Consider the following 27,328-nt stretch of genomic DNA (forward strand, 5'->3'; position numbering starts at 1 on the left):
TCTCTACTCCACTTGTCTGACTCACCCTGCCTCAGCCCCGGGTTTATACAGGGGAAGTTCTTCCCCTCCCAAGACTGGGCAGGAGGTGTGGCATGCACAGGATCCCTGACCAAAGGACCTCCCACCTGCTCTCAGACATAACATTACATTACTGTGGAAAACCAGACCCCTGGGGTGCCACATATCCATAAATAAATATTATGAAAAAAAGAAAAAAAAAGTACACATATTTGGTATTGTCACGTCTGAAATGACCCAACCTATAAAACTGTGCCCCTTCAGTGAACACTGTAAAATAATAAAAATAAAAAGTGATGCAAAAAACTATGTTTTTTCATCATACTGCTGAAAAAAATGTGGAATAAAATGCGATCAAAAACACAAATGTAAATTAAAATGGTATTGCTGTCCTGCAAAAAACAAGCCGCCATACAGCTCCATCAGCGGAAAAATAAAAAAGTTATAGCTCTCAGAATAAAGCAAAGCAAAAATAATTATCTTTTCTATAACAGTTTTTCTTAAGTAAAAGCACCAAAACATAAAAATAATATAAATATGGTATTGCTGTAATCGTACTGACACGAAGAATAAAGCTGCACCATCATTTAACACAAGCCGAAAGGCATAAACCCCATCAAAAAAATCTATTCCTGAATTGCTGGTTTTTGTTCATTCTGCCTCCAAAAAACGGAAGCAATCAAAAAAGCCCTCACATGACTCTGTAGGCAAAAATATGGAAAAATTTTTAGCTCTCAGAATATGATGATGCAAAAACTTGTTTTTGCAAAAAGAAAGCGTCTTTTAGTGTGTGACAGCAGCCAAACATAAAAAAAACAATACAAATCTGGTATCGCTGTAATCGCACCAGCCCGAAGAATAAAGTTATCTTATCACCTATACTGCACAAGTACGTGTAAGTAAAAAATAAATCAAACCAATTCTTCATATGCTGTTGATTTGTTCATTCTGCCTCCCAAAGATCGCAGTATGGCTCGGCTCACATTTACCCTGCATTCTGCTTACACTGGGATTTCCGTGTAAATCTCTGAAATACATGATTCAGACGGAACCCCCGGTGGAAGATTCCCTATAATGAGGCAGATGGAAGCACTGTCGATGTCGTCTGGCCTATGATCAGGCGATGTCTGTCTTTTTAGGCGTGCATAAAAGCGTGGTCCACCAAAATTTTGAAAAGTTCTGAAAAGAAGAACACCAATAAACAGAGACCAGACGGAGTCCAAATTAACTCTGCTGCCTCATTATAGTGAATGGATCCCTTGGGGATTTCATCTGAATCAAGCCATTCAGAGATTTAGAGCGCTGGATAAATGTGATCCCAAATGTAAAATTTTCCAAATAAAAGCTTCAACTCAATCCACAAAAAAAGCAAGTTCCCACTCAGGTCCATCATCTGTTAATGAAAATATAGGGGCTTTTACCTTACTGTTAGCACAAAGGCTCTGAAAAAGCGATATGGCTCCTCGCCCCCCACAAAAAAAATCCAGCAAATTCCGCACTCCCATATCCAAATGCCCACCTCCCATATGAGCCCCACAGTGTTCCTAAACCACATTTAGCATCCACATGTTTGGCATTTCTGTAGTGATGAGAGCCCGCTTAATTTACGGGTGCATATCTCCAGAAGCATGAGCTGGGCATAACGTACTGGGTACTACAATGTACTGGCACTACAATAGCAGATTTGCAATTTTCACTCAGCAACATCCACTACTGCTTGTTTCTGGAAAACACCCATGAAGCCAAATCATCACTACACCTGTAGATAAATTCCCAAAGGTGTATAATTTCCAAAATGGGGTCACTTGAGGGGGGATTCTGCTCTTCTAGCAGTTAGGGGCTCTGAATATGGAGTCTGCTAACTATTCTAGGAAAATCTACGCTCCAGGAGGCAAATAGTGCTCCAGGAAGCAAATCTCATCCCTTCCGAGTCTCGCTGTGTGGCTAAGCAGTACTGTACAGCCATATATGGGGTATTTCCACGTTCAACAGAAATTGCATGACAAATTTTGGTGCCATTTTTATCCATTTCCCCTTGTGAAAATGTAAAAGCTGAGGCTAAAACAACATTTTGTTATGGTAAATATGTAATTATTTTTTCTTCACTGTCCAATTGGTATAAAATTCTGTGACACACACGTGGTGTCAATATGATCACTGCACCCTTAGATGAATTCATTGAGAGGTATAGTTTGTAAAATGGGGTCATTTTTGGGGGGGATTCTACTGTTCTGGCACCTCAGGGGCTCTCCCAGTGGGTCATGGCACCAGCAAACCATAACAGTAAAATCTGCACTAAACTATTGCACTCATTCCCTTCTGAGTTTTAAACTGTGCCTCAAAAGTAGTTCCTGATTACATGTAGGGTATTGGCGTACTCAGGAGAAATTGCACAACAAACTATTATAGCCATTATAATAATTAAGAATTTGGGGCTAAACAACATTTTATTGGTAAAAATGTAATTATTCTTTCCTCACCGCCCAATGGTATAAATTTCTGAGAGGCGCATATGGTGTCAACATGCTCACTGCACCCCTAGATTTATTCATTGATAGGTGTGGTTTGTAAAATTGAATCACTTATGGGTGGTTTCTTCTGTTCTGGCACCTCAGGGGCTCAGCCAATGTGACATCGCACCCTCAAACCAATCCAACAAAATCTGAACCCCAATATGGTGCTTCTTCCCTTCTGAGCTTTGCACTGTGCCTCAAAAGTAGTTTTCGACCACATATGGGGTATCTGTGTACTAAGGAGAAAATTCACAACAAATTCTAAGGTGAAATTTCTTCTGTTACCCTTGTGAAAATAAAAAAAATTGGGCTAAAAGAACATTTTTGTGGAAAAAAATGTGATATTTTATTTTCATGGCTCAATGTTGTAAATTTCTGTGCACCTGGGGGTTCAAGGCGCTCCCCACACATCTAGATCGGTTTCTTGAGGGGTATAATTTCTAAAATAAAGTCACTTATGGGGGGGGTTTCCACTGTTTAGGCACATTAGGGGCTCTCCAAACGCAACATGATGTCCGCTCTCGATTCCAGCCAATTTTGCGCTCAAAAAGTCAAGCGGTGCTCATTCCCTTCCAAGCCCTGCCATGCATCCCAAAAATATTTTTTTCCCACATATGGGGTATCGACGTTGTGAGGAAAAATTGCACAACAAGTTTGGGGTCAATTTTCTTCTGTTATCCTTGTGAAAAAAAGATAATTTGGTCTAAAGGAAAAAAGATTGTGAAAAAAAGTTAAATGTTCATTTTTCCCTTCCACATTCCACATTATTTGCTGTGAAGCACCTAAACTTCTTGAATGTGGTTTTGAGAACCTTAAAGGGTTCAGTTTTTAGAATGGTGTCACTTTGAAGTATTTTCTGTCATATAGACCAGTGGTCTCCAACCTTTTTTGCACCAGGGACCGGCTTGAAGCAAGATCATTTTTCCATGGCCCAGCAAGGAGGGGGTGGGGTGGGCGGGGCTTTGGTCATATGGGGGCGGGGTAATGGAGGGATTTGGAGTTTAGTGCATACTTATCATATAGTGTAGACCAGGTCCCCGCCAGGAGCTATGCCAGGAGCCCCACATAATGTGCTGTGCCAGGAGCCGCATCACTGAGGCCCCATCACGCCCTGCAGCAGGACAGGGCAGCTGTCCTGACAGCTGCTGTTCAGCTGCATTTACTTCATCCCAGGGGCGGACACAGACTGTAGTGGGCCCCTGTGCAAGAAATTTTTGGGGGCCCCCCCCGCCCTTCATAAGGCAACAAAGTTATGTAAACATAACCCCCCCATGTGCATCTCTCACCCCCCCATGTGCAGCTCACCCCCGTGCATCTCTCATCCCCCTCCGTGCATCTCTCATCCCCCTCCGTGCATCTCTCATCCCCCTCCGTGCATCTCTCATCCACCCCCCGTGCATCTCTCATCCCCTCCGTGCATCTCTCATCCCCTCCGTGCATCTCTCATCCCCCCCGTGCATCTCTCACCCCCCCGTGCATCTCTCACCCCCCCGTGCATCTCTCATCCACCCCCGTGCATCTCTCATCCCCCCCGTGCATCTCTCACCCCCCGTGCATCTCTCATCCACCCCCCGTGCATCTCTCATCCCCCCGTGCATCTCTCACCCCCCCGTGCATCTCTCACCCCCCCGTGCATCTCTCATCTCTCCCCTCCCTCCCATGTGCATCTCTCATCTCTCCCCTCCCCCCATGTGCATCTCTCATCTCTCCCCTCCCTCCCATGTGCATCTCTCATCTCTCCCCTCCCCCCCATGTGGATCTCTCATCTCTCCCCTCCCCCATGTGCATCTCTCATCTCTCCCCTCCCCCCCATGTGGATCTCTCATCTCTCCCCTCCCCCATGTGCATCTCTCATCTCTCCCCTCCCCCCCATGTGGATCTCTCATCTCTCCCCTCCCCCATGTGCATCTCTCATCTCTCCCCTCCCCCCATGTGCATCTCCCATTCCCCCCACTCCTAGTTAATTGTATTTAAAAAAAAATAAAACTTGTTATACTTACCCCCATGCGATCCCTGCAGAATCCTGGCGCTCGTCCAAATCGCTGACACCAGGTTCTCCTGACTTCCGGCCATGTGACGGCGCCGTCACATGACCGGAAGTCAGGGGAATCATGAAGGTGCTGCCGCAGCAGCGCAGCGCTAAGATGTCCCGGACCCGGCGCTTAGCATGCGGCCGGGGGCCCCATGAGGAGAGAGACGCACAAGAGGGGGGCTCCGAGGGGGCTCCTACCGGCCGGGCCCCATACTGGAGTCAGGGCAGTCATGCCCTGATGGCGGCCCTGCTGGAGGCTGGAGGGGCCCCCTCTCCCCGCGGACCGGCTGAAAAACCCCAACGGCCCGGTCCTGGTCCGCGGATCGGCGGTTGGGGACCTCTGATATAGACCCCTTAAAGGCACTTCAAATGTGATGTGGTCCCTAAAAACAATGGTTTTGCAATTTTTGTTGGAAAAATGAGAAATCACTGGTCAACTTTTAACCCTTCTAACTTCCTAACAAAAAAAATTATATTTAAAAAATTGTGCTGATGTGAAGTAGACATGTGGGATAATTTATTTATTAACTGTTTTGTATGACATAACTCCCTGATTTAAGGGCATAAAAATTAAAAGTTTGAAAATTGCTAAATCTTTCAAATTTTCATCAAATTTCCGTTTTATTTCACAAATAAACGCAAGTCATGTCGAAGAAATTTTACCTTTAGCTTGAAGTACAATATGTCACGGAAAAACATTCTCAGAATCAATAAGATTTGTTAAAGCGTTTCATGAGTTATTACCTCATAAAGTGACACTGGTCAGAATTGTAAAATTTGGCCTGATCATGACGGTGAAACAGGGAAGTAAAGGGGTTAAATAATTTTGAATATACACTCTGCAACATTGAAAGTGCAACATCAAGAAGGAAAAGTCTTGGAATTATGGAAATCACAGGATTGATAGATGTGTTAATGACATGCAACTGACAATAAATAGGAACAAATCCTTTACAGCCATTAGTACCACATTTTTCTTGTACCCAATGACAGCTGCAGATTGGTCTGGAAGCATTGTATGCAATGGCATAAGGATGCTTTCACGATGGAACTTTAAGGTATCCTAGGAACTGTTTTTACACCAGAGCAATGCCAGGTCGCATGTTACTCGTGCTTCTATGAGCAAACTGCATGGCCTACATATGTTACCATGAACTACAGCATCTCTGGACTTGTCTACAGTCGAGCACATCTGGGACGTCATTGGTTGGCAATTTCAGAGAGAGCAGCCAGGAGAGGATTTTGATGATTTGTGAGTGCCCAAATACATTTAGGATGGCAGAACATTCCTCAGACAACCAATAATAACCTCATTGATAGCAACCAAGGTGTGTAAATGCGTGTGACTCTCATACTCAATACTGAATAAATCGAGACATTTTAAAAATTTTCAGGAAGAGAGAAGCCGACACTCCGTCCTTCTCTAGAAAATTCCATGTTTATTGTAACTTTGCTGCTTACATTCTAAAATCACTGAAAATAGACCCTCAAACATCTGATGTGTTTTGGAAATAAACTTCCTTACTCATAGTTGACAATGGATAAGGAGGAAGTTTACTTCTGAAAAGTGCCAGTTGTTTGTATGGACTATATTGACACCGTGTTCAAGCTACTGAGCACCCTGGATGAAGCCATTACAGGTGTGGTGAGCTGTTGATTTTCTTATGTTGAGTTTTGAAAATATTTTTTAACTTTTTCCAACATTTACATATCATTAACATGTCTATCGATCCTGTGATTTGTATAATGCCATGATTTTTATCTTCTTGTTGTTACAATTTCAATGTTGGATGTTTGTCAGACAGGTTTTTTCAAGATAAATTATAAACAAAATTGTAGATATAGAGGGTATTAAGGAAGCAGTTTCATCTGATTTCTCGTGCTACAATGGATTAAAAGGGCTTCTTTGCCATGTAAAAATACACCTATATCATATAACCACACGTTAGAAATAAAAAACCTTATATTCACCTCTCCGGCGGCCCCCGACCTCCTCCCGTTAGCGTCCTCTCTCCTCGGCACCACGCGGTGTACTAGAAGGACCTGCGGTGACGTCATTTAGTCAGCTGATGGTCACGCGACCATCACCTGACCGCTGACGTCAGCGGTTGCGTGACCATCAGCTGACTAAATGACATCACCGCAGATCCTGCAAGTACACCGTGGGACGCTGAGGAGAGAGGACGCCGCCGGAGAGGTGACTATGAATATATTTTTTTATTTTTTACTTTATAATTCTTTTTTAACTTGTAGGTACCATGGTACCCGGGTTGGAGGAGGGTTTCCTCTTCTCCAGACCTGGGTAACATCCGCGCATTGAACCTCATAACATGTATGCATGCTGATATTATGCAGTTCAATGCAAGTCAATGGGCTCGATTTCGCCGTGAAATCGCGCCCAAATTGGTTGTGCTGCATATTTTTCCACAATGATAATCCGCAGCGGAAATTTCCGCAGCATGTGCCCAGCACATGTGGATTATCATTGGGATACATCCCAGACCTCTTACCAAGCGATTTGAATGTGTTTCCGCGGCAAAAATACCGCTGCGGAAACGCATTAAATCCGCATCATGGGCACACAGCCTTAGAGATTTCAGATTTAGTTCAAAATGCTGCAGGTTACACCCATGGCTTCAAAGATAAAATGATTTAGATATTTTATCTTGCCTTATTTTGGGATATGAAATTCTTGCTGCACTGCCTGTACATGCGCCAATAAATAAACTTTAATGGGTTGTGTGAGATTAAAACAAAGGGACATCTAAGTCTCTTTCTATTTGTCGCTTCCGTTAAGAACATACAAATTGAACAGTTAAATCCTCTGCATTTGTTTATCAATCTAAAGCAGTGGGGCCACATTTATTTATTTGGGGTCCGTCTGCTTTGCATTTGGGTTTTTATTTTTAGCATGGAAAAAAGTTCCACAGTCAGAAATTTTTCTTCCATTCTCAGCCTCATCTGAAGCTAATTCCTTTTATCTCTTCCAATATTCTGTTCAAAATAAGACAAACAAACAAACATGAACATAGCCTCTTTTGCCAGAAAGAGTACAACTGTTGTCTATGGACTACGTCTGGTATTGCAGCTCCGCTGTATTCATTCGAATATGGTTCTGCTACCAGGCAAAGTTCAATAACAAGAGTGTGGCAACTTTTGGAAATTAAGATATTTTTTTTTCTAATCTCAGTCAACCCGATTTAAATCCTTTAAAAATGTTGTCTCATCTTGTTGAGTGGTTGAAATTACAAAGTTCTTATGAAATCGAGCAACTTTGCAATTTACCTCTTTTTAAAAATCCTTTCTTTTTCTCAAGAATAGAGTGATTTTTAATTCTATAATTTAATTCTTGTTGCTTAGGTCACCAGCCTCCTCTGCAGTTGCTGGTTTGCTAGGCAAGGAATGCGAACCCACAGCTGATATGAACAGTCAATCTTTAGAAATGTACTATTCCTCGGTAATCGAGAATCCGAAATGGAGAGAAGCGATGTGCTCCTGAACTCAGAAGATGAGCATGCCCCTTTAGGTTTACATCTGGTCCAGAGAGCCCTTTATAAGTTTTGTTACCCATTTTTGTACTGTACTACTGTGTCCCAGTATGACAAGTTTTTATTTAATTCTTTAGGTGTCACTCCAATTCGCACATTTGCATTAATATGGGGGTCATCTTTACTTGTTATTGTCGGGATCTTCACAACAGCAGCTTTGTGTATTGTAAGGTAAGTGCTATACTTGTTTCATTGTGGCACCTGAAGCATTTACAGCTACAGTGACATGTAAAAGTTTGGGCACCCCTGGTCAAAATTACTGTTTTTGTGAGCAGTTAAGCAAGTTGAAGATTAAATGATCTCTAAAAGGCCTAAAGTTAAATATGACACATTTCTTTTGTATCTTGAGCAAAAGAAATATATATTGTCATTTCTTCATTTTAAAAATTACAAAAGAGAAAATTGGCAGACGCAAAAGTTTGGGCACCCTTGGAGATTTGTGTGCTCAGATAACTTTGATCAAGGTTTCAGACCTTATTTATCCTGTTAGGGTTATGGCTTGTTCACTATCATCGTAAGGAAAAGCCACGTGATGCAAATCTCCCAGCTTTATAAAAACCCAGCCTCCTCTAACCTTGTGCCAAAAAACAGCAGCCATGGGTTCTTCTAAGCAGCTACCTAGCACTCTGAAAATGAAAATGGTGGATGCCCACAAAGCAGGAGGAGGTTATAAGAAGATAGCAAAGCGTTTTCAAGTTACTCTTTCTTTAGTTTGAAATGTAATTAAGAAATGGCAGTTAACAGGAACAGTTTAGGTCAAGATAAGGTCTCGAAGACCAAGCAAAATTTCAGTGAAGGCTGCTCTCAGGATTGCTATAGAGGCAAAACAGAACCCCCACTTGACTGCAAAAGACCTTCAGAAAGATTTAGCAGACTCTGGAGTTGTAGTACATTGTTATACTGTTCAGAGACACCTGCACAAATATGGCCTTCATGGAAGAGTCATCAGCAGAAAACCTCTCCTGCGTGTTCACCATAAAATTCTGCATCAGAAGTATGCAAAAGAACATCTATACAAGTCTGATGCATTTTGGAAACAAGTCCTGTGGACCGATGAGGTTTAAATACAACTCTTTGGCCACAATGATCAAAGGTATGTGTGAGAAAAAAGGGCACAGAATTTCAGGAAAAGAACATCTCACCAACCATTAAGCATGGGGATGGATCAATCATGCTTTGGGGTTGTGTTGCAGCCAATAGCACAGTGAACATTTCATGGGTTGAGGGATGAATGGAGTCAATGAAATTTCAACAAATTCTTGATGCAAACATAACGCTATTTGTAAAAAAGATGATGTTGAAAAGAGAATGGCTTCTACAAATGGATAATGATCCTAGACACACTTCAAAATCCACAATAGACTACCTCAAAAGGCACAAGCTGGAGGTTACACAATGGCCCTCACTGTCCCCTGATCTGAGTATCATTGAAAATCTGTGTCTAGACCTCAAAATAGCAGTGCATGCAAGAAGACCCAGGAATCTCACAGAACTGGAAGAATTTTCAAAGGAAGAATGGATGAAAATCCCTCAAACAAGAATTGAAAGACTTTTGTCTGACTACAAAAAGAATTTACAAGCTGTAATCCTTTCAAAAGGGGGTGATACTGGGTACTAACCATGGTGCCAAAACTTTTGCATTGACCCATTTTCCTTTTTGTAATTTTTAAAATGTAAAAGATGAAAATATATATATTTTTTGCCTAAAATACAAAGGAAATGTGTCATTTTTAACTTTAGGCCTTTTAGAGATCATTCTATCTTCAACTTGCTAAACCGTTCACTGTAACAGTAATTTTGGGGTGCCCACACTTTTACATGCCACTGTATCATATGTCCAAAATATGTTTCCTTTGAAAAGTAATAAGCAGTTCTTAGCAAATATAACAAAGTTTATAACAAAAAACAATAAATCATACTGCTCCTGTTATTCAGGTCTTCTACCTCGATCATCAGCTCCCAACACAATATGATGCACTGACAGCCCCCCACTGAGTATGATGTCCCCACACAGCTTCTCAAACAGTATGATGTCCGTACAAAGCCCCCTCCACAGTATGTTCCCACAAAGCCTCCCAGATAGTATGATGTCCCCAGTTATTTAAATGTTGGATTCTTTAAAGAATTGGTCTCATCCTGTTTTTTTAGCAGTGCACCATTCCCCAGCTACCTGACTTTCTGGTTTCTGGAGGACAGGTGCTCCTATTTAATTGACAGTTTCACCACTGGCCCAAACTATGCAGTAGCACTGAGTGGGCCGAGCGCAAACAGTCCACTTCAGTGATCCCAGTTTTGTAGCTGTTTTTTCTGACTCAAAGTCAGATTATGCGGTTACCAGTGAGGCCAAATTGTGGAACATTGGCCTCTCAGTCACGAGTCCTCAGAGAAAAGAAATGCACACCAGTTGTGAGCAAAGCAATTCTATTTATTTCCCTGTGAGCAGGTTTCTTTATACCATTTACAGACAACTGGAAACTCCCATCAGCTGCCCCTTCTCAGAAACAAGTTATGAGACTTTTTATCTATTATGTCTTTCCTGGCATACTACCCATAACAGACAGTTTATCAAAGCATTGCACATGTGAAAGGAAAATATTAGATCAAATATGAAACCTTAAGAAAAATATTAAACAAAATATGTGATTATGAGACTACTTAATACTAAAAGATATAGAATATAGAAAAATATTAAAGGGGTTGTCCAGTACTTTAGATTACCCCCCAATGTATTCCCCCGGGGCGCCTAAGACATTTTGTAAATACCTTATGTTGCAGATAATGCCTGTGAGCGGCGCTATCACTGGCCGCTCACAGATATCACGTTTCCCCCGGCTGCAGCCGGCTCTGACATCCGCTGATGTCACGACAAGTGCTGGCATCAGCCGGGGGTCTTTGTCTTCCGTGTTCCAGGTGGATGCCAGGCTGTGGGCGGAGTTACACCACACCGCGCACTCTGCCTTTCCCTATTCATTGGGGAAGCGCACAGTGGATGCTGGGTATGATTCGGGGGGGGGGGGTAACCCCTCCCTCAACCCAGCAGCCACCGTGGGGACCCCAGCACTGAGTCACGCCTCGCTTGTCGTGACGTCAGCGCAGGGTCACGTAATGCCTGTGAGCGGCCACCGATAGCGCCGCTCACAGGCATTATCAGCAGCATAAGGTATTTAGAAAAAGTCTTAGGGGCCCCGGGGGGATACATTGGGGGGGTAATATAAAGTAGTATACAACTTCTTTAATTCTTCTGTATCAGTAACGAGCTTCAGTGTAGTGCTTACAAGCTTAATAGATAGGAGATTGTAAGCACTGCCATGTTCAGCCACCTCTGCTGGACTCGTATCCTAGGAAATGAGCTATAATCAATCAACAGGAAAAGAAAATTGACAATATCTGAGGAATGGGATATTTTTAAATATATAATAAATTAAATTACCAAAGTGTTTGTATTTACAAGCATTATCAAACAATACCTATTAATAAAGAATGTAAAGCATGTCAAGTTGAGGAGACTTTTAAGCCGCAATGCTTTTCTGGAAAATACGCAAATTGACTCTTCAGAGAGGAAGAGAACTAGAACTCTAGTTCCACCTATAGGAAGTAGCAATCCTAAAAGTCAATATCGACTTTCTAATGAGCCTTGTCACATGACTTAGGATAAAAGCCAGAGCCAGAATCTCAATTTGTAGACGCTATGTTTCAGGGCAAAAGACAACACTCGACAATCTGACTGTCATGCACAGTGTAGGAAAGAAAAAGTGCAACACAAGGGATGAGGGGAAGGGAACCCAGACACTAAGGACTGAGGGGGTGGAGACCGCCTAGGCTGATCTGATATCACCCTGTCCTTCCCTACAGTTCCTATATTGGTTGCTCACCAATTGCTGAGCAGGAACCTAAAACCCTGTCTCTCTCTAGAGCTAGGGTCTGGCTAGGGAATTGGGTGGTGGTGAGCGCTAGTCCGTCCTCACTAACACTAAAGGCAGCAAGGGGAGACAGATATGGGGGAAGTTGCTTAGCTTGAGTTGACTTTAGAGAGATTGCAGACATGTCCTCTTAGCACCAGAGACGAAGTAAGAACTGCACTGCTCCAAGCCTTCACAAGGGGTCATGTGAATATCAACGGCGCCTCCCTATTGCAAAGTGAAGGTATTTATACACCCAAGCCAGGGTGGTAATTAGCAAGAGGAAGGTAGCTGCTGGGTACTAGTGTGAGACATGTCTAAGAAGGTGTCTGTAAAGCCAAATGAAGAGATCTCCTGCAACCAACTGCAGGGCGACTGTCTGTCACATCTGACACTGAAAATGAAGCCATATGGAAAAACTAAGTTGCGGATAATGTACCTAAAGTTTCTAACTTTATTAAGTCAATAAATTAATAATTTAGTTTTTTGTCAAAAGATGAAAGGGGGTTAATCTTTGAAAAATGGATGGAAGCAAATACCCTCATCAAGCTAAAATTTCAACTCCCATATGCTATGTTACTCAGACAAAATAACAACTACTTAGTCTATGCGAATTTATTTACAGATCTAACCTGTCACTTGGTATAAATATGCTTATTTTTTTGCCAAGTCTAAAGGCCACTTTTTTTCAGAATCTGGCATTGTTTTCTTTTGTTCCCACATCTCTCTGTCTTGAGGTACGACCCCCCCTCTGCCTTGTATGTAAATCTAGTCTTGTTATACAAGTCGGCGTAAATCCTCAAGAAGACGCCCTCGTAGCACAGATCATGACTGCACTTCCTTGGTTATTAAAACTAGATTTATGTAAAGGGAAGAAGGGGATGCATCTCAGGAACTGGGAAGCACAGGAAATAAAATGAAAAATAATACTAGATTCAGGAAAAGAGTAGCAGTTAAAAAAATGTACATAATTATGGCACATGATAGATCCTCTTTAAATCAGATATTTAATGATATGTGATATGCCAAAAATAAAACTCTGCTCTGCTTAATCTATATTGCAATTGGTGCTTTTATCTTTTGCCGTTGATGGTTCCATAACAGTTAGGTTTCATCCATATTGAAAATGCTGCTTCTAAGCTTTGAAACCTTCCAAATATTACAAGAGTAATATAATCCCTATTGAGAGGAGAACTGGACTGGTGTAATTTCCAATATAGAATAGCAGCTGTACAGGGTCATTGAGTCAAAAATTGATTTATTTTTCCCGGTAGGCAAGGAACTAGCTAAAGCAGCTCTACAGCAAAAGGACCCCGAAACACCTCTCTATACAGTATCTCAGCTTCCTAAACCCATGTGTATGTGACCAGGGTGGAATAAGGTTACTTAACCACAATGTTAAGTGGAACTAGGCATTAAAAACATATGTGACATGACTGACAGGAACTGCTGTACCGGGGAAAGAAGATTAAAAATAGTTATTTATTATCTACACGTAAAGACAGTTTTAACAGTTTCCTTTTGGTCAACGTTCTCAGTAGACAGCCTGTCCGTTGCAGTGCCCTTGTGCAGCCCACTGTCAGAGTTTATTTAATCTTTTTCTGAAATAAACCTCTTGACGCGCGTACAAATACTTGCCTGCTCCATAAAATATTTAACAAACCATTAGTCTGAAAAAACAATTATCATGAGTTAGCAGTGATCATGGAGCATAAGAGACACTGCCTTCTGCAGATATGTGCTATATGACCTTCAGTGCTAAAATGGAGGAATATTCTGCATCCAAAAAACACTGTACTTATGTATAAGAAAATCCCTTTTTTATAATCCCAAAAGTGCTCCCTGTCTCATACATTTGTAACTATTTTATAAGTGAATTTGTTTTGATCTTTAAATTCTACTTTTACCTCTTTCACCTCTGGTTAGTTTCTGAACGTTTTATCATCTCACCTCTCTTTGTCCTAATACTTCTTCCACTTAGCAGTTTACTCCTTGCCTGAAAGACGACCTCTTCTCCTACATCAATCTCTAACAAGCTTTAGTTTCCTGACAGTCTTTGTACCAGATGACTTGTAAGAAGGCATATTGTTCTTCAAAAATTATTAATATAAATGTCTTCCAATGTCACGTACATTCAGTATAAAATTAGTATTTTATGATGTCTTATAGATCTTAAAAAATGTGCACAGTAATACCGTACATGTATTGTTCATACAAGTAAAATAAAGAGTAACTTGTACCCCTATTCCAAGTGAATAAATGTATTGATAAAACAGTATATTACCCAAAAATCAAGCTTCAAAAATGCCTAACATAAACAGCAGCATTATGGCACCTGCAGACTCGGTTCGAGTGCTATCTGACAATGCATCGTACTCGGACCAATGTTAGTCTATAGGGCCGTGCACATGTCAGATTTTTTCCTCAGACAGAGACTGTTTGAAGATAAAGCTCTCTGCATGCCCGAGTTTGATCCGATATTCAGATCACACTCGGCCATGCAAGTCAATGAGTATATGGAAAATATAGGACTGCACTCGGATGACATCTGATTGCAGTCCGTTTTCCAAGCACTCACAAAATGGAGAAGATGGAGAATTTTTTTTCTCCATCATCTCCTCATCTGAGAGAATCAAAAAACACTGTGATCACACTCTGGTCAGAGCTTGATCCGAGAGTCATTTGCATAATCGGCTCAATTCTATAGAGTGAAGGAATCTACAGCCCTCAGCCTCTGCCCTTAATTGAATGAATTAAGGGGCATCAGTCACACCGGGTTTTTGCTGCCTCATCTGAGAGCAACATAATGTAGGGAAAGAGACCTTGACTTCAGCGATGTATCACTTAGTTTACTGGGTGCAGTAGTTGTGATACAATCAGAGTTTTCTCTGCTTTAGATATAAAAGGGCTCAGAAAGCTAACCTCACCCATGCCACTGATTATCAGCTTTTTATATACCGTATTTTTTGGACCATAAGACACACTTTTTTCCCCCCAAATTTGGGAGTTAAATGGGGGGTGCATCTTATGGTCCAAACATTACTTTACTGGATATTTGCGGTGGTTGTGGAGTGGGATCACAGGGCCCTCCGTGCCCTCCCTCCCTCAGGAATGTGGCGACGGCAGCAGCAGCAGAAGAATAGGTGAGATTCTCTCGGTGGTGAAGCGGTGAGGCAGAGCGGCTGTGGCCGGGAACTGTGCCTGGCCTGAGTTGGTGCCGGCTGTGAGTGGCATTGGGCAGTGAAGCAGAGAAGCCTGCATGACTTTCCAGTGGCCACGGCCATCTTTCTGAGGCCGTGATCTACAGGAAAATGGCCGCCCGAGCCGGTGCATGTGCCGACCGGTAGCTCCAGCACCCATTTTCCTGTAGATCACAGCTATAGGAATATGGCCATGACCACTGGAAAGCCACGTATACCACTCTGCCTCACCACCCGATGCTGCTCACAGCCCAGCACAGATTATAGCCCCGACCAGGAACTGACCCCGGCCCCAGCCCTGGCCCCCAGCCAGGCACAGGCCCCAGCCCTAGGCCTCAGCCAGGTCCCAGCCCCAGGCACAGGCATCGGCTCCAGCCCAAGGTCCCAGCCAGGCACAGGCCCCAGCCCCAGGTCCAGCCAGGCACAGGCCCCAGCCCCAGGCCCCAGTCAGGAAACCGGCACCAGCCAGGCACCAGCCCCACAGCATCTCACCTCTTCTGCTTCAGCCGCCAGGTTCCTGAGGGAGGGAACGGAGGGCCCTGCAATTCTGCTCCACCACCACCATACGTCCCTGCTGCTGGAGCATTGGTTTCTTGAATCCAGGGTCCGCAGCATTCCTCCACTTCTGCCGGCTTCCTGAAGGACCCTGCCTCTTTTGACCCTCGCTCCACCGCCCCCCAGGTAAGATACTGTACCAATTCAGACTATAAGATGGACACTCATATTATAAAAAAATGTTTTACCTATTTTCCACCCCAAAATTTGGGGTGTGTCTTATGGTCCGGTGCGTCTTATAGTCCGAAAAATATGGTACATTGTTTATTGACCGTAAGCTGCTAATCATTGGTAGGGGCGTGATTGGAAAAGGAGGCCCTAGTCCAGTAGTGATAATATCCAGCTGATAAAGAACCGATTGTATGGAAACAACAGCACACAGCCTAATAAGTGACACATCGCTGAGCTCAGTATCTCAGCCCTACCTCATACTCTCCTCAGATTATATAGCAAAAAATCTGCTGACAGATTCCCTTTAAAGGAGCAGTGAATGTAACAGTAACAACAATTAATAAAGATGATACTGAGAAACATGTGGATAACTGCTAGGTAGCACGAATAGCAGCTCTTATGGTATTTTGGAAGGAAGATGGCTATTCTCATTTAGAAGTGTGTGAAGACAATGGATCATGGAAGAGAATCATGGGACTTTAAATGAAGATCATGAGGAGTTCATATGAGATCACATTGTGCATTATTTCAGAGATGTCACATCATGTTGTGCCTTAAGCCTGCATTGTGCTGTCTTTGTACTCTAATCTCATTATTTATAATATTTTATTATTTTAAGATCCCTGATTGCTTGATTTCTGAATTGTAATCTTTTTCTGTGGGTTATACTGTGAAATCATACAGTATATGACAAGTCCATTATCTCTGAAATTTGTCATCATTGTGAGCATTAGGTTTTCATATTCTGAACTGACCAACTGCTAACGGGGGTCAAAATGAATATTTGTTGCATCTAAGTAGAGTAAATGGCAGCAGACAGAAGTTATTTGCTTCTTACAACGGCTAATATCTATTTTCTGCAGAACAAGTGTTCAAGCTATTAAGTATGTTAACATCTTTACTAGTGTTGAGCGAGCATGCTCGACACTGCTCGGTAATCGCCCGAGCATCATGCTACTCGGGATGTTCGGCGAGCACCGAGCATTTCCGGGTTACTCGGGCGGGAGCTCGGGTCCGCCCTGCATGTTTGGCTCTCTTTACAGAGCCAATGAACATGCAGGGATTGCCAGCCAGTCACTGTAATTCCGCAGCCATGTTGTTTGTGGGTATTACAGTGATTGGCTGGCCGCACAGCGTCACCTCGAGTATTTAAAACCGGGCGCCGCCATCTTGGACACAGTCGCTCCGGATTAGACAGTGTAGGGACAGCGCTGCTGAGCTAGGGAGAGATTTATCCTGCGAAATAGTTAGTGTGGGGTCTGTAAAGGCTGCCAGATCAAACAAACAGTCCTTCTCAGGACTAATATCCATCCCAGATATCAGGCAGACAGGCAGGCTGTATAGGAGACGCAGTGGGGTTATACAAGCAAACGCTGTATTACAGTCCTGTGTGCTCCTGTTTCTGAAATTGCTGGACTTAGCCCCACTCACTGTTCAGCTGCAAATATATATATAGTTAAAAAAGTCTGGTATACATCAGTAAATTATAACTGTGGTTTTGCTGTTCCACGGTAAAAAATCTCTATTATCCTGTTTTTGGCATTTTTTGCCGTAAAAAATAAATAATAGTGTCTCCTGATTGTTCAGACACAAATATATCTGTTGAAAATAGTCTGGTATACACCATTAAATTATAACTGTGGTTTTGCTGTTCCACGGTAAAAAATCTCTATTATCCTGATTTTGGCATTTTTTGCCGTAAAAAATAAATAATAGTGTCTCCTGATTGTTCAGACACAAATATATCTGTTGAAAATAGTCTGGTATACACAAGTAAATTATAACTGTGGTTTTGCTGTTCCACGGTAAAAAATCTCTATTATCCTGCTTTTGGCATTTTTTGCCGTAAAAAATAAATAATAGTGTCTCCTGATTGTTCAGACACAAATATATGTGTTGAAAATAGTCTGGTGTAGGCCCGAGAAATACAAGTGTGGTTTTGCAGTTCCACGGGTCAAATCTCTGTATTATCCTGCTTTTCGCAATTTTTGGCTGTAAAAAATAAATAATAGTGTCTCCTGATTGTTCAGACACAAATATATCTGTTGAAAATAGTCTAGTATACACCAGTTAATTATAACTGTGGTTTTGATGTTCCACGGTAAAAAATCTCTATTATCCTGTTTTTGGCATTTTTTGCCGTAAAAAATAAAAAATAGTGTCTCCTGATTGTTCAGACACAAATATATCTGTTGAAAATAGTCTGGTGTAGGCCCGGGAAATACAACTGTGGTTTTGCAGTTCCGCTGGTGAAATCTCTGTATTATCCTGCTTTTCGCAATTTTTGGCCATAAAAAATAAACAATAGTGTCTCCTGATTGTTCAGACACAAATATATCTGTTGAAAATAGTCTGGTATACACCAGTAAATAATAACTGTGGTTTTGCTGTTCCATGGTAAAAAATCTCTATTATCCTGTTTTTGGCATTTTTTTCCGTAAAAAATAAATAATAGTGTCTCCTGATTGTTCAGACACAAATATATCTGTTGAAAATAGTCTGGTGTAGGCCCGGGAAATACAACTGTGGTTTTGCAGTTCCACTGGTCAAATCTCTGTATTATCCTGCTTTTCGCAATTTTTGGCCAGAAAAAATAAATAATAGTGTCTCCTGATTGTTCAGACATAAATATATGTGTTGAAAATAGTCTGGTATACACCATTAAATTATAACTGTGGTTTTGCTTTTCCACGGTAAAAAAATCTCTATTATCCTGCTTTTGGCATTTTTTGCCGTAAAAAATAAATAGTGTCTCCTGATTGTTCAGACACAAATATATCTGTTGAAAATAGTCTGGTGTAGGCCCGAGAAATAAAAGTGTGGTTTTGCAGTTCCGCGGTTCAAACCTCTGTATTATCCATTTTTGGGTCATTTGTATCTAAAAAAAACTGTTTGAGTGTGTCGCTCACTGTTCAGCCGCAAATATATATATTTAAAAAAGTCTGGTATACATACACCAGTAAATTATAACTGTGGTTTTGCTGTTCCACGGTAAAAAATCTCTATTATTCAGCTTTTGGTATTTTTTCAGTAAAGAAAAACAGTAATATTTTCTCCCTGATTGTTCAGATTGTTTAAAAGAGTCAGGTGTAGGCCAGAGAAATAGAACTGTGGATTTCCTCTTCCACGGTTCTAATCTACTTTTTATTACCCTTTTTCCATTGATAGTGCGAGTGTAAGCTATTTTACTTCCTTTACAATGGGCAAGGCGCATGGCAAGGGACATGGAAGTGGACATTCTGGTGATGGTGTGTGCAGAGGATGGGGCCGTGGCCAAGGTGAAAATGTGCCACAACCAACAGCCACATCTTCTCGCTGCCACTTCTTGACCGAATTACTAGGGAAGCACAGAACAGCACCAGTATTGAGAACTGATCAGTGTGAACAAGTTATTAATTGGATATCAGATAATACTTCCAGTTACCTGGGCACCACCACCTCCGGCCTGTCTTCCACACGGTTGACTCTTAGTAGCCATGAGCCTCGACCGCATACTCCTCCACACCCTGATGCTCCTTCCTCCCAGTATGCCGAGTGTCGTCAGACAGCAACTGATCCCACACTTGGACACTCTGAAGAGCTGTTCACTGGTCCATTTCCAGATTTGTGCCCCTCGTCTGCTCCGCTTGAATTGGTGGAAGAGGAGATCCCATGTAGCGATGCACAAATATTTGAACAGCCACAGGAAGTCGACGCTGGCAATTTGTCACAAGAGGTGGACGATGACGAGACACAATTGCCAGGAAGTGAGGAGGAGGATCGTGGTGCGCAAGTGGAAGAGGAGGAGGTGGTAACTGACCCAACGTGGCAGGAGGACATGCAGAGTGAGGCCAGCAGCACACAGGGGGAGGGAGGAAGAGTACCCCAACAGGCAGGGAGAAGCAGTGTGGTAGCCGCAGACAGAAGGCGGGCAACCGTTCCCCGTAACACCAACACGAGGGACGTTGCCAGTACAAGCGGTAGGTCTTCCAGAGTCTGGAATTTTTTTAAAGACTCTGCTGATAACCCCAAAAAGGCCATTTGTACCACCTGCCATGCCAGCATCAGCAGGGGTGACAAAACTACCAAAGAAAGAGCAGGCATATCTGTGGCTGAGACCGCTGAACCTACATCCAGGCATGGCCGTGTGTGACAATGGCCGTAACCTGGTGGCGGCTCTGAGGAGAGGCGAGATCACATACGTACCATGCCTGGCTCATGTGCTTAACCTCGTGGTTCAGCGGTTTCTTAAATCGTACCCCGAGTTGCCAGATCTGCTCGTCAAAGTATGCCGCCTGTCAGCTCATTTTTGCAAGTCGGCTACAGCTTCCGCCGCCCTTGCTGTGTTGCAGCAGCGTTTGCAGCTTCCGTCACACCGACTAGTGTGTGATGTCCCCACACGTTGGAACTCTTCCCTCCACATGTTGCAAAGGATTTGTGAGCAGAAGAGAGCAGTTGTGGAGTACCAGCTGCAACAAGGCCATCGATTTTCAGGTCAGACTCCACACATAAGACCTCAGGAGTGGACCTGGATGTCTGACATCTGTACCATCTTGACAAACTTTGAGGAGTTCACCCAGATGGTGAGTGGCGATGATGCCATTATTAGCGTCAGCATTCCACTTGTCTGTCTTTTGCAACGCTCTCTGCAGAGAATTAAAGAGGAGTCATTGCAGCCAGAGAATGATGAGATGGATCAAGAAGCCGTAGCGGTCAATTATACACAGCCCAGCCTCATCTCATCCCAACGTGCATTGGGGGATAATGCGGAAGCGGAGGGAAAGGAGGAGGAGGAGGAAGAAGAACAGGAGCTTGTGTCATGTGCTGTAGACGGTAGTACCTGTACAACTGTCATACCGTCGGTTCAGCGTGGGTGGCCTGAGGACAGGGGGGTGGAAGAGGAGGAGGAGGAGGAGAGCATGGTCAGTCGTCATCTTGGTGAGGACACGGAAGTCTTGCCAGTTACCAGTCTGGCACGCATGGCTGACTTTATATTACGCTGCCTTAACCGTGACCCTCGCGTTGTCAAAATGTTGGGTGACAGTCATTACTGGTTGGTGACACTTTTAGATCCCCACTACAAGGAGAACTTTCACTCTCTTATTCCTGAGGTGGAGAGGTCTACAAAAATGGGGCAGTACCAGAAGGCACTTGCTGCAGAACTGTTAAAAAAATTCCCATCTGAACACGCTAGCGGCAGAGGTCACAATTCGTTGCCCAACCAAGGCGTACAAGCGAGAGAGAGAGGCAACTCCAATCCAGCAGAGGCAGGGGAACACTGTCAACATTCTGGGACAGTTTTCTGAGACTCGACCAGCTTACAGGCCCTGAGGCGTGGGGTACTCTCACAAGGAGTGGAAAGTTTCAAAAGATGGTGAGGGAGTACCTTGCCGACCGTACCAGCGTCCTCCGTGATTCCTCTGTGCCTTTTAATTATTGGGTATCCAATCTGGACTCTTGGAATGAACTCGCTCTGTACGCCTTGGAGGTCCTGGCCTGCCCTGCCGCTAGCGTGTTATCAGAGCGTGTTTTTAGTGCCGCTGGGGGAATTATAACTGATAAGTGCACTTGCCTGTCAACTGACAATGCTGACAAGCTGACCCTTATCAAAATGAACAAGGGCTGGATTGGGCCAGACTTCTCATCACCACCAAATGACAGCAGAGTGACAAAGTCAAATCCACTGTGTTTTTTTGGGAGGTGTATTCACATGCACCACTTCACACCCACACATGGGTATACGCTTCCTCATTTCGGCTGTTTTATGTTCTTCTCCTTATCCTCAGCCTCCATCACCACTATACCAACAGGGTGACCGTGGTCCGTGTTGCCATTATTGAAAGTTCCTCCGTCCTTATTTTTGTCAACTTTTGCTTGGAAGGCATAAGCAAAGACTGTGGGAGACCCACTCCCCAATAATGGGAATAATATTTTTAAGATGCTGTACTGTATGGCTCTTGTAAGGGGCATTGTAAGTTCCTCCATCCTAATTTTTGGCAGCTTTTGCGTGGAAGGCATAAGCAAAGACTATGGGAGACCCACTCCCCAATCATGGGAATAATGTTTGTAATATGCTGCACTGCATGGCTCTTGTAAGGGGCATTGCAAGTTCTTCCATCCTAATTTTTGGCAGCTTTTGCTTGGAAGGCATAAGCAAATACTATGGGAGACCCACTCCCCAATAACGGGAATAATGTTTGTAATATGCTGTACTGCATGGCTCTTGTATGGGGCATTGCAAGTTCCTCCATCCTAATTTTTGGCAGCTTTTGCTTTGAAGGCATAAGCAAAAACTATGGGAGACCCACTCCCCAATCATGGGAATAATGTTTGTAATATGCTGTACTGCATGGTTCTTGTAAGGGGCACTGCAAGTTCCTCCATCCTAATTTTTGGCAGCTTTTGCTTGGAAGGCATAAGCAAAGACTATGGGAGACCCACTCCCCAATAATGGGAATAATGTTTGTAATATGCAGTATTGCATGACTCTTGTAAGGGGCATTAAAAACGTCTTGATAAGCTACTGCGACCTCCACCACTTTTCCGACAGGCATTAAAAGCATCTTGTTAAGCTACTGGGACCTCCACGTCTCTTCTTAGGGGCATTAAAAGCGTCTTGTTAAGCTACTTGGACCTCCACCACTTTTCCGAGGGGCATTAAAAGCGTCTTGTTAAGCTACTGGGACCTCCACGTCTCTTCTGAGGGGCATTAAAAGCATGTTGTTATACCACTCTGACCTCCACGTCTCTTCCAAGGGGCATTAAAACCATCTTGTTATACCACTCTGACCTATACGTCTCTTCTGAGGGGCATTAAAAGCGACTTGTTAAGATACTGCGACCTCCACGTCTCTTCTGAGGGGCATTAAAACCGTGTTGTTATACCACTCTAAATCCACGTCTCTTCTGAGGGGCATTAAACCATCTTGTTATACCACTCTGACCTACACGTCTATTCTGAGGGGCATCAAAAGCGTGTTGTTATACCTCTCTGACCTCCACGTCTCTTCTGAGGGGCATTAAAAGCGTCTTGTTAAGCTACTGGGACCTCCACCACTTTTCCGAGGGGCATTAAAAGCATCTTGTTAAGCTACTGGGACCTCCACGTCTCTTCTGAGAGGCATTAAAAGCATGTTGTTATACCACTGTGACCTCCATGTCTCTTCCAAGGGGCATTAAAACCGTCTTGTTATACCACTCTGACCTCCACGTCTCTTCTGAGTGGCATTAAAAGCGTCTTGTTAATCTACTGCGACCTCCACGTCTCTTCTGAGGGGCATTAAGACCATCTTGTTATACCACTCTGACCTCCACGTCTCTTCTGAGGGGCATTAAAAGCGTCTTGTTAAGCTACAGCGACCTCCACGTCTCTTCTGAGGGGCATTAAAACCGTCTTGTTATACCACTCTGACCTACACGTCTCTTCTGAGGGGCATTAAAAGCGTGTTGTTATACCACTCTGACCTCCACGGCTCTTCTGAGGGGCATTAAAAACATCTTGTTATACCACTCTGACCTCCACGTCTCTTCTGAGGGGCATTAAAAGCATGTTGTTATACCACTCTGACCTCCACGTCTCTTCTGAGGGGCATTAAAAGCGTCTTGTTATTCCACTCTGACCTCCACGTCTCTTCTGAGGGGCATTAAAAGTGTCTTGTTAAGCTACTGCGACCTCCATGTCTCTTCCGAGGGGCATTAAAACCGTCTTGTTAAATTACTGCGACCTCCACCACTTTTCCAAGGGGCATTAAAAGCGTCTTGTTATACCACTCTGACCTCCACGTCTCTTCTGAGGGGCATTAAAATGGTCTAGTAAAGCTACTGGGATCTCCACGAGTCTTCGAACGGGCATTGCATTTCCTCATAATTTTTGGCAGCTTTTGCTTGGAAGGCATAAGCAAATACTATGGCAGACCCACTCCCCAATCATGGGAATAATGTTTGTAATATGCTGTACTGCATGGCTCTTGTAAGGGGCATTGCAAGTTCCTGCATCCTAACTTTTGGCAGCTTTTGCTTGGAAGGCATAAGCAAATACTATGGGAGACCCACTCCCCAATAATGGGAATAATGTTTGTAATATGCTGTACTGGATGGCTCTTGTATGGGGCATTGCAAGTTCCTCCGTCCTAATTTTTGGCAGCTTTTGCTTGGAAGGCATAGGCAAAGACTATGGGAGACCCACTTCCCAATAATGGGAATAATGTTTGTAATATGCAGTACTGCATGGCTCTTGTAAGGGGCATTAAAAGCGTCTTGATAAGCTACTGCGACCTCCACCACTTTTCCGACAGGCATTAAAAGCGTCTTGTTAAGCTACTGGGACCTCCACGTCTCTTCTGAGGGGCATTAAAAGCGTCTTGTTAACCTACTGGGACCTCCGCCACTTTTCCGAGGGGCATTAAAAGCATCTTGTTAAGCTACTGGGACCTCCACGTCTCTTCTGAGGGGCATTAAAAGCATGTTGTTATACCACTCTGACCTCCACGTCTCTTCCAAGGGGCATTAAAACCGTCTTGTTATACCACTCTGACCTACACGTCTCTTCTGAGGGGCATTAAAAGCATCTTGTTAAGCTACTGCGACCTCCACGTCTCTTCTGAGGGGCATTAAAACCGTCTTGTTATACCATGCTGACTTCCACGTCTCTTCTGAGGGGCATTAAAACCGTCTTGTTATACCACTCTGACCTACACGTCTCTTTTGAGGGGCATTAAAAGCATGTTGTTATACCTGTCTGACCTCCACGTCTCTTCTGAGGGGCATTAAAAGCGTCTTTTTAAGCTACTGGGATCTCCACCACTTTTCCGAGGGGCATTAAAAGCGTCTTGTTAAGCTACTGGGACCTCCACGTCTCTTCTGAGAGGCATTAAAAGCATGTTGTTATACCACTGTGACCTCCATGTCTCTTCCAAGGGGCATTAAAACCATCTTGTTATACCACTCTGACCTCCACGTCTCTTCTGAGGGGCATTAAAAACGTCTTGTTAAGCTACTGCGACCTCCATGTCTCTTCTGAGGGGCATTAAGACCATCTTGTTATACCACTCTGACCTCCACGTCTCTTCTGAGGGGCATTAAAAGCGTCTTGTTAAGCTACTGCGACCTCCACGTCTCTTCTGAGGGGCATTAAAACCGTCTTGTTATACCACTCTGACCTACACATCTTTTCTGAGGGGCATTAAAAGTGTGTTGTTATACCACTCTGACCTCCACGGCTCTTCAGAGGGGCATTAAAAGCGTGTTGTTATACCACTCTGACCTCCACATCTCTTCTGAGGGGCATTAAAGGCGTCTTGTTATTCCACTCTGACCTCCACGTCTCTTCTGAGGGGCATTAAAGCATCTTGTTAAGCTACTGCGACCTCCATGTCTCTTCCAAGGGGCATTAAAACCGTCTTGTTAAATTACTGCGACCTCCACTACTTTTCCAAGGGGCATTAAAAGCATCTTGTTATACCACTCTGACCTCCACGTTTCTTATGAGGGGCATTAAAATGGTCTTGTTAAGCTACTGGGACCTGCACGACTCTTCGAACGGGCATTGCATTTCCTCATAATTTTTGGCAGCTTTTGCTTGGAAGGCATAAGCAAATACTATGGGAGACCCACTCCCCAATAATGGGAATAATGTTTGTAATATGCTGTACTGCATGGCTCTTGTATGGGTCATTGAAAGTTCCTCCGTCCTAATTTTTGGCAGCTTTTGCTTGGAAGGCATAAGCAAAGACTATGGGAGACCCACTTCCCAATAATGGGAATAATGATTGTAATATTCTGTACTACATGGCTCTTGTAAGGGTATTGCAAGTTCCTACGTCCTAATTTTTGGCAGCTTTTGCTTGGAAGGCATAAGCAAAGACTATGGGAGACCCACTTCCCAATAATGGGAATAATGTTTGTAATATGCTGTACTGTATGGCTCTTGTAAGGGGCATTAAAAGCATCTTGTTAAGCTACTGCGACCTCCACGTCTCTTCTGAGGGGCATTAAAAGCATCTTGTTAAGCTACTGGGACCTCCACGTCTCTTCTGAGGGGCATTAAAAGCATCTTGTTAAGCTACTGGGACCTCCACGTCTCTTCTGAGGGGCATTAAAATCGTGTTGTTCTACCACTCTGACCTCCACATCTCTTCCAAGGGGCATTAAAACCGTCTTGTTAAGCTACTGCAACCTCCATGTCTCTTGAAAAGGGCATTAAAAGCGTCTTGTTAAGCTACTGTGACCTCCACCACTTTTTCAAGGGGCATTAAAACCGTCTTGTTAAGCTACTGTGACCATCACGTCTCTTCCGAGGGGCATTGAAATGTTGTTTTTAATTACCTCTAACCTCCACGATTCTTCCAACGGGCATTGCATTTCCTCCTAATTTTAGTTAGCTTTTGCTTTTCAATGCTTTTCAACTGAGACCCACTCCCCAATAATGGGTAGAAGGTTTTTAGTACGCTTTAATCCACGTCTGTTTCAAGGGGCATTGCAGTTCCTCATAATTTTTGGAAAGCCTTCCATTCACTGCTTAGGCCAACAGTGCACAGGAGACCCAGTTGCTATAAATGGAAAAAACGGTTTAGTTAAGGCCCTCTGACCTCCATGTCACTTCCAAGGTGCATTGGAGTGCCTCAAAATGTTTGGTAGGCATTGCACTCACTGTATGCCCTATAACTGTGTAGCAGAACCACTCCTTTTGTTACAGAAACATATCCTATAAGACATGTGTGGTTGACTGGCCTGATATTGATGTGAATGGTTCCTGTTCCTCCTGCTCTTTCTCCTTTGCCACCACTTCATCCATCATTTATCACCTGAAAGTTTGTTTTAACAGGAGTCATAGAACTGGGATAGTAGCAGGAAAACATCCAGCAATCCTCGTAGGAGGTAGGATATGCACCAAAACGCTGACCACCTAAGGCCTAGCAGATGCTAACTTCAATCATCATCATGCTCCTCACCTTGGCACTCTCAACTCCCCTGATGAAAAAGCCAGGGCCCACCGGAGGAGTCTGGTTCTCTGGTGTGCTCGTCCAATGCTGCCCTAAAGCAGGCCAGTCTAAGAAAAGTGTGTGGGTCCATAACAGGAGAAATCGGGGCGGCAGGGGACCGTTTATGGACACCCGGCCGCCCCCATGCGGCTGGGGACCGTGTGTGGACACCCGGCCGTGGGGCGGCTGGGGACCGAGTGTGGACACCCGGCCACCCCCTGGCGGCTGGGGACCGAGCGTGGACACCCGGCCGCCGGGTGGCTGGGGACTGAGTATGGATAAAAGGGCTGCCAACGCAGCCATGACATGGTGGCCGGCGTCTGCCTCCACATGCCTAAAAGGCCCAATTTCAAGTGCAAGCAAGCTAGCAGTATGGTATTGCAGCCTGGGGGTGGGTGGGTGGCAGGTTGCACACTTACGCTTGCATTCCAACA

At 43.8% G+C, this 27,328-nt stretch overlaps 1 protein-coding gene across 1 annotated transcript in view; it reads left to right on the forward strand.

The window, feature by feature from the left end:
- Positions 1-27,328, forward strand: part of CD226 (CD226 molecule) — a 253,249-nt gene that overhangs the window by 222,054 nt on the left and 3,867 nt on the right. Inside the window, exon 4 of the mRNA XM_073676701.1 lies at positions 8,189-8,282. Coding sequence (XP_073532802.1) covers positions 8,189-8,282 — 94 coding nt within the window. The remainder of the gene's footprint in view (positions 1-8,188; positions 8,283-27,328) is intronic.

This window comes from Phyllobates terribilis, unplaced genomic scaffold (genome assembly GCF_046119375.1).
Source record: "Phyllobates terribilis strain yellow unplaced genomic scaffold, ASM4611937v1 Scaffold_4__5_contigs__length_816908805, whole genome shotgun sequence".
Taxonomy (NCBI): domain Eukaryota; kingdom Metazoa; phylum Chordata; class Amphibia; order Anura; family Dendrobatidae; genus Phyllobates; species Phyllobates terribilis.